Below are 8219 nucleotides of genomic sequence, written 5' to 3' on the forward strand. Positions count from 1 at the left end.
AGTAAGTACTTGCCTACAATATACTTAAAATTCTAGAATGATTCTAGTAATGTAAGTAAGTACTTACTTATATGGTAAGTACTTACATAACTCCCTATTTGTAAACGTGCTTGGTAAGTACTTGCCTACAATATACTTCTATTGTTTAAGTAAGTTTTATCTTTTGAATCGCTTACTTTTCACTTTGAACCTCCATATTATGAAGCATAGAACCTGCAAATATTTTGTAAAACAATAGAAATTTCACTTTAAGATAAATTCAAAAATTACCTCTTAATTACTGTCAACACCCTGTTAGTAAGTAAAACAACCAAATAGTACACATATGTTAAGATTTCCGCATAATTAAAGCAGGCATTGGAATGTAATCAGCCCAAGAATGAGATAACGAATTTCTTTGCCTCAGGTAATTCAAAACAATTTCAAAACTATAATACTTTCTAATTATTCAAGTACCTTAAAATAACGGTGCGTCGATATGCACAATTATAATGATTTTGCTAAAACCGCAGCAAGAGAGAAGCAAAAAATTTAAATAAATGAACAAACAACAGCAGCAGCAGCATTATCGAAGCGATTCATTCATGTGTAGCGAAAATCACAAAAGTGTGTAAAGACAAGTAAATTGTGAATAATACGAAAAAGTGTTTGCGCGCCATGGTGATATTTTCGAACTTAAATATAATATGAGAAAGTTTAATTTATGTTAAATATTCTTATAAGTTTGCATTGTTCAATATACTTTTTTTTGCATATCATTTTCTATTTTAATAATTTTATCATTTAATGCTTAACGATAGCAAATGAAAGAAATTAGAAGACAACAACAACAACAACAACAACAATAACAAACAGAAAACTGTTAGGTTTAATAAATCATACCTTAAGAATCATATAAAAGCGAATGGGTTAATGGTTAAAATAGTTAAATCACTATTACAATCGTTAAAGTAAAGTGGCAGCAGTTCATTTCTAGAAAATAACACTTTATAACATTAATAATGACATTTAAATCAATCGCTTTAATGTTGGTGATGACTGCTTGCATTGCCTTGCAGACACAAGCAGGTGGGTTTACCATATATTTTGATTTAAAGGAAATTTAAAATTAAAAAAAACTATATATATATTTTTTTAATTTTAGCTGCTACCAAGAAATCAGGTGAACGACTAGCAGCTGTATATGTGAAAGATGGCAACAGTGGTGAATTGAGATTTTTGGGAGCTGGAGTGGGTAATGCCCAATCCATTAATCAATATATTACCAGTAAACAAGACTTTTTGGAACTTTTGAGACCTAATGGTAATTGGGGTACAGGCACAGGTAATGGTAATTGGGGTACAGGACCAGGCCTTGGTACTGGAACTGGCACTGGCACTGGTACTGGAACTGGTACAGGCACTGGCACCGGTACTGGAACTGGTACAGGCACTGGTACCGGTACTGGTGCAGGTCTTGGTATTGGTACAATTGCTGGTGCTAGACCAATTGTTATTAATGCTGGTGGTGGCGGCGGCGGTGGCGTCAATGCTGGTGCTGGTAATGGTGCTTTGAATTCAGCTATTTATGGAGCTTCACCTATTGCTGATCTTTTACCACAAATTGTAGCTCAAGCTGCTGTACAAGATAATGGTGGTCTAAATCGTCGTCGTGTTCCCAATCGTCGTCGTGTTAACCGCCGTCGTCCTGCTAGACGTGGTGTTAAACGTTATGGCAATAAAAATGCTCAAGTTTATGTCGTACGGCCAAGAGCTTAAGGGAGCATTTAACGAATGATTGAAAATTGGAAATGTTTTAAGAGAAATAAAATAATATTATGTAATTTATATAAAATTAAAAAGGTGTTATTTTTGAAAAAGATCTTCATAGTCCAGGAATTGGCACATAGCTTTTTCTTTGCATAATTAGTAAGGGTTTTAAAATCACCGATATTGAAGGTCAAAGGTTAACAAAAAACAGTTTTTGATAAATGTCTTGCTCAATATGCGCTACTTAATCTTGACATAAGTAATTTATGAACCAAACCGTCTCTACCATTTCATAAGGATCCTTTGAACTGATCCTACGCCCCACATATTGCCTTTTACTGAACATATCTTTATTATTCATAAATCGTTAGATAATCCAGATCCCAAGAAAAACTTGCATTGAAAAGTAATGAGTTAATATTCTATAAAACCTCTTTTTACTATTTTTATTCATTTATTTTACCATGATGATGATATTGACATAAAAAGTACTCCTACGCTCGCTTACAAATAGGAAGTTAAAGAATTACTTACAATTTCGCTTACTAAGAAGTTGTTTAATGGTTTTTAAATACAAATTTAATGTCGTTTTCTTTTTTATAAAACACAATTCATAACACGCAATTAAATAAAATCGGCAAACAAAATAACAAAGACGAAAATTGAGTACTTCAATATCAGATTTAATAAAATATATTACTAGAGTATTTCAAAGTAATGCAGGTAAATAGTAGTCATTGTAATGTAAGTGGTTATGTTAGTACAAACTATTACTTAGTTTTTGCATGGAATTTAGTTTCTAGCAAAAAATTTTCAAATTTTGCTAATGAGTTAGATAATGTAGTTATATAATATATTACCTGATAATGAGTGGTCGTTATCAATAACATTATTTAGTTTTTTTAATGGAATTTCTAGCCAATTATCTAGAGAATTAATGCAATTATCTAAAGCATCTGTCTAAACGTGGATTTATACTTTAAAGGAAAAACTATTCGAGCAAGTACTATAAAATAACTTCTTAATGGAGCATTGAGTAAGCGGTAAGACTATTAATACAAAAATAACTGTAGAGCCAGGTTAAAGCCGTAGATAGTTTGGTAAGCACATTTGTAACCAAAATAATTATTTATTCACCTCAAAAGTAAGTACTTCCACATTTCTTCTTGCCTGCTTACCGGGTGAGTAAAGTTTTTCCTGATTAAGATTAAAAGTCGAACTAAACACATCAAATCCGAAGAAATACACCTAGGCCTCTATCGGGCCTGTTGTGTGCTCCTTAACCAGTGCCTCAGGTGGAAATCGAACCCATCAACTTCAGTATATCAGACTAAAACGCTAATCATAAGGTTAAGTATATTAAATAAAAATTATTTATTAGTAATTAAACACCCGCTAGAATGTTAGAGTTTGGTCCATAAATTACCAAAATACCCATTAGAGGAAAATTTTTTTTGTACTTTAAAATGCAAGATTTTAAAAGCCTTGAAAAGTTTTTTTTTACTAAATCAAATAAAAATAAACCTTGCCCGCCTCATTTTAGTTATTGAAATTTTTTAACATATATTAAAAAATAATAAAATTAAGCCAACATAATGATCATTATCATATATTAATTTATCTACAAACTCTATGCAGTCTTACAAATTTTCATGTCTTAGTTTTTTTCGAGAAAGTTAAATTTTTAACAAATAACTAATAAAAAAAAAACAAGCAGAACAAATTTAAAATGTCATGGTAATTTGTATATATGTATATGTAGTTGTAGTTGCTCTTTCTAACTCTCTGGCTGGCATTTTGTACTAGTGGACTTTTGTTTTGTAATGATTTGATTTGAAATTCATTTGAATTATTGGTTGCTTCCGGTTTCCGGTGCTTTCATGAACTTTCTTTGGCCATTAGTTTGTGTTTAGTTACAGTTACATACTTATAAATGCAAAGACATTTTCACATGCATACATACATAAATATTAAGAATGAACACATTGCAAAAGTTGCAGTAGTAGTTGTAGTATTAATACTAGTTGTACTTATGTATGTGCTTAACCCTGCTGACTACGTATGTACATATATAGTTGCTGTAATAAAAGCTCTGCAACATATAATTTGTTCTTTTTTTAAGCCATTTTATTAGATTTCTATGCATATTATTACAAATATATCATAGAAAGATAAAAAAATAAATAAAATACCCTGCAAACTACAGATTACAAGCTTAGCTCAATATGCTCAAGGTTTTTATAGAAAACCTCACTAGATTAAATACAGATACAAAAGAGATGTTTGTTTACCAGTTAGATTACTTGGTGACATAAAACTGACAATTGACTTCTCTTTACATTACATTAATTAAATAGTTTCGCAGTCACTTAAGATTGCCTATTTCTGTTGAAATAAAAGAACCATGTTTTAAAAACAAATTTTTGTCTTTTTAATACATACAAACGTTCATACTTATCTAAAGTGTAGTTTTCAAATAAAACTTACTTCTTCCTTATACACACATACATTCGTATATTTTTGCAGTAACTATCTAAACTTTTCATTAAAATATTTACTGCTTTAACATTTATATTTTTCCTTTTTACTTCTTCCATATCCTTTTTTTGTTGTCGTCATCGTCAACGTCGTCTTCCCATGCTAACATTACTATTCCTGTTACTATTTCCACGAAAACTATGAATATTGAAAGTAAAAAGTTTATGGGTTCATATTGCCAGTGAATGAATAAACATTTCCTCTAGTTTCCTTTTTATTATATAAATACTAACATACATACATATATAAAATAAGTAGAAAATATTTCCCATCAAACATTTGAGAATATGAATGAATCTGAAATGTTTTATGTAATCAAAAGCTATTTAGTTTCCTTTAAATAATCTTTTTCTTAATTTTCAATAGCAAATTTAAGAAAAACAAAATTATTTTTTAATTATTGTGTATGTAACTTATTTTTTTGTTTGCTGGGTATAAAGTTGCACTCATATATGTGAGTATGTATATTCTTTTGGTATTTTAGTCAGTGTGCTTTCATAGTTTTTCTTTGCGTATACTTATTTAACTGTAATATACTACTTAACAGACGGTTTGTATATTTCGCGTTATTTGCTTAGTGGAGAAATTTTGTTTATATTTTTTAGAATTTTTAAAGTTTTCTTTGGAAAGCTAATGGTACAGAAAATTTATTAAAAATTCTAGAAAATAGAAAGATTTTCATAGATAATTTATTAAAAAAAAATTTAATAGAAAACTAATCACAGCTAAATATTACTCTTGCAACTAATAGAAAAAATGTTTCTATTCTTAAAAATCTATCTGCGATCAGTTTTATACATCGAACCTTATGGAATCAGTTTTTAAAGAAAATTTTATGCAATTTCTGCAGAAAACTTCATGAGATCAATTTTCTATAAAAAAATGTTAGCGAATGTAAGAACAGTTTTTTTATTTCCTGCGATCAGTTTTTTATAGAACTGTAAGCCAATGAAAGAACAGTTTTTTGCGATTAGTTTTTTAAAAAAAAAAACTTTATGCGATTAATTTTCTATTGAAAATGTTATGCAATCATTTCAAAAAAAACTATAAAGGAACACTTTTTTATTACAAACTATAGATCGCAAAGGCATTATCATATTTTCATAGTTAATTTATTAAATCAGTTTTAATAGAAAACCAATCTCGTTATTCTAAAATATTTCTGCGATCAGTTTTCTACATCAAACTTTATGCGATTTCTGCAGAAAAATTCATGCGATCAGTCAGTCAGTTTCTATTAAAATTCTTTTGCGATCAGTTTTTTTAAGAAAACTTTATGCAAATAGTTTTCTATTGAAAATGATATGTTATCATTTTTTTAAGAAAACTTTAAGAGAACGTTAAATAAAAAAATTAAATTAAATTAATTGCCATATTTTCATAATTATTTTTTTAAAGAGTTTATATATAAAACTGATCGCAGTTAAATATTACAATCGCAACTATTAGGAACAGATTTTTCTTAAAAATCTTTCTGCGATCAGTTTTTTATATCAAACAATACAAGCCATCAGTTTTCTTAGAATATTTTATGTGATTTCTGCATTTTTAAAAAAACTTTATGCGATTAGTTTTTTTTTATAGAAAACTTTAAGAGAAAACTTTTTTTTTAAAAAACTATAGCGGATCAGTTTTTCTTATACAAATCTTTATTCGACAAATTTTTATTTACAAAAAACTTGATGCGATCAGTTTATTATTCTATAGGATCAGATGTTTAAAAAAAATGTATACCATCCTTTTTCTATAGTGCACTTGCCACGATTAGTTTTCTAGATAAAAGGGATTAATGAGATCAATTTTATTTAAAATCTTAAAGAAAACTTGTTACGATCAATTTCCTAAAGATAACTAACTACGATCAGTTTTAGACAATATTCTAAAATCAGTGTTCTACTTTTTTGTGATAAATTTTCTAAGGTAAAATTTGGGCGAATAGTTTTCTTTGCTACGATCTGTTATCTATATGAAACATATTACAATCAGATTTTTATACCATCGATTTTGAAACAAACTTTTTAAAAACGCTTTTCTCCATCAAAAATATGGTTTTAATGTAGACTAATTTTTGTGATCGGTTTTGTAAAGAAAACTTTACATAGTCAATTTCTGCGATTCGTTTAAAATAGAAAACTTATTACAATTAGATTTCTATATACAAATTGTTACGATCAGCTTTCTATACAAAAATTATGATGAATTATTCTATTGATTAGTTTCCTATAGGAAGCTCATTATGAACAGTTTTCTTTGAAAAACCTTTTACGATCAGTTTTCTATGAAAAACTTTTTACGATCAGATTTTTATAAAAACTTTGTTTTGCTATACAAAACTTATTACTATTAGTTTCTTTCATTTAATAATTTTGTACAATTTATTTTCTATAGACAAGTTTTATTTCTTTACAAAATTTATTACGATATTTTTTCTACTAATCAGTTTCCTATAGAAAGCTTATTTTGATCAGTTTTTTATAGAAAACGGGCTACGATCAGTTTTATATGGAAAATATTTATAAAAAAACTAATAATTAATAGTTTAGTTTTGATAATTTTGTACAATTAGTTTTATAAAGAAAGCTTTCCTTGGTATAAAATAATTACCTTGGTTGATTTCATAAACTCCTACCTTAATCAAATTGCTATCAGTGTTTAACACAAAAAAGACTCCAATATAAACATACCTAAAAAGAAAGCGATAAAATAAAAGTTAAATAAAACATAAAAAGAGCATATAAAAATTATATACATAAATATGTATATAGACAAGAAAAAAAAAACGAAGTTGCAAAACACTTTTAAGTGTCATTTTCAATTAAAATGCTTTTCTTGAATTATTTTCAAAAAGTATAACAAAAAATGACAGAGGCAGACTTAAAGACGAGCTGAGTGTAACAAAAAGAAAAAAAATGACAGTGACATACACGCAGTAATACTGACAGACCGCATACAGCCTGACAGACAGCACGACAAGATGATAACTTTTGTTATCCTTTCGTTGAATTTATTATATCTGTGTGTAAGTTTTTTAAATGTCTTATCATGCAAGACAACTTTACCATAAGAATAATAATAAAAATAATTGTAATCATAACTACTTTGTAAGAATAACATAGAGACACATATACTTTTTACATTTACTCCACTTTATTTAGCTGTAAGAATTGTAAATCGTAGTCACTTCATTGCAATATAAATTTTAATATTCGTACATTTATAGAAACTTTTAATACTCGAACTTTCGAATTCTTCTTTAATATTTAAATAATTTTATTCACTGTGCGTTGGTATTTGTATCCTTATTCTATACAAATAAATTTTATGACTTTTAGAAATTTAGATACTTTTTTTCTAACATTTTTGAGGTTATTTTATATATGTATATATATCCATTATAACTATTTCCGATGATGATAAATGCATAAATCATTCAAATTCAAATAGTTTTCCTAGCATTTCCCTCCCCCCTAAAAAAATATTTGAATGTGTTTCCTAGTTTTTACTTTTTCTATTTGATATTTTTGTTTGGTTTTCAGTTTTTTTTTTGGGAGTGATAGAAAATGGAAACGTCGTAGTTGTACAAAAACTTTAATGGATTTTAAATGAGTGTGGTTTTTATTAGATATTTGATACTTATATAATACATATTTTTTACAACACATAAATATATTTGCAATAATACGTTATAGCAGTCAAAATTAAAGAAAATTTATTTTTCATTGAATTTTTATATTAACCCTTAAAATTATGCTAAACAGACGTTTTAAATGTTTTATAGAATGGTTTTTTAAATAATAATGATATGATAAATATCAGATTAATTACATTAACCCAGTAAAATATAGTTACTTTATGCATTAATTGGTAATGCGTGGTCATTATCAATAACATTAATTAATTATTTTTGAATAGGATTTGTAGCCAATTGTCGA

The 8219-nt window shown here is 27.5% G+C and overlaps 1 protein-coding gene across 1 annotated transcript; it reads left to right on the forward strand.

The window, feature by feature from the left end:
* The first annotated feature begins 773 nt into the window (after positions 1 to 773).
* On the forward strand, positions 774 to 1820 carry LOC111677548 (period circadian protein). The gene is made up of 2 exons (XM_023438687.2): positions 774 to 1068; positions 1145 to 1820. The coding sequence occupies exons 1-2, from the start codon at positions 1002 to 1004 to the stop codon at positions 1756 to 1758; spliced, it is 681 nt and encodes a 226-aa protein (XP_023294455.2). The 5' UTR covers positions 774 to 1001; the 3' UTR covers positions 1759 to 1820.
* Positions 1821 to 8219: the final 6399 nt, after the last annotated feature.

This window comes from Lucilia cuprina, chromosome 3 (genome assembly GCF_022045245.1).
Source record: "Lucilia cuprina isolate Lc7/37 chromosome 3, ASM2204524v1, whole genome shotgun sequence".
NCBI classification, from domain to species: domain Eukaryota; kingdom Metazoa; phylum Arthropoda; class Insecta; order Diptera; family Calliphoridae; genus Lucilia; species Lucilia cuprina.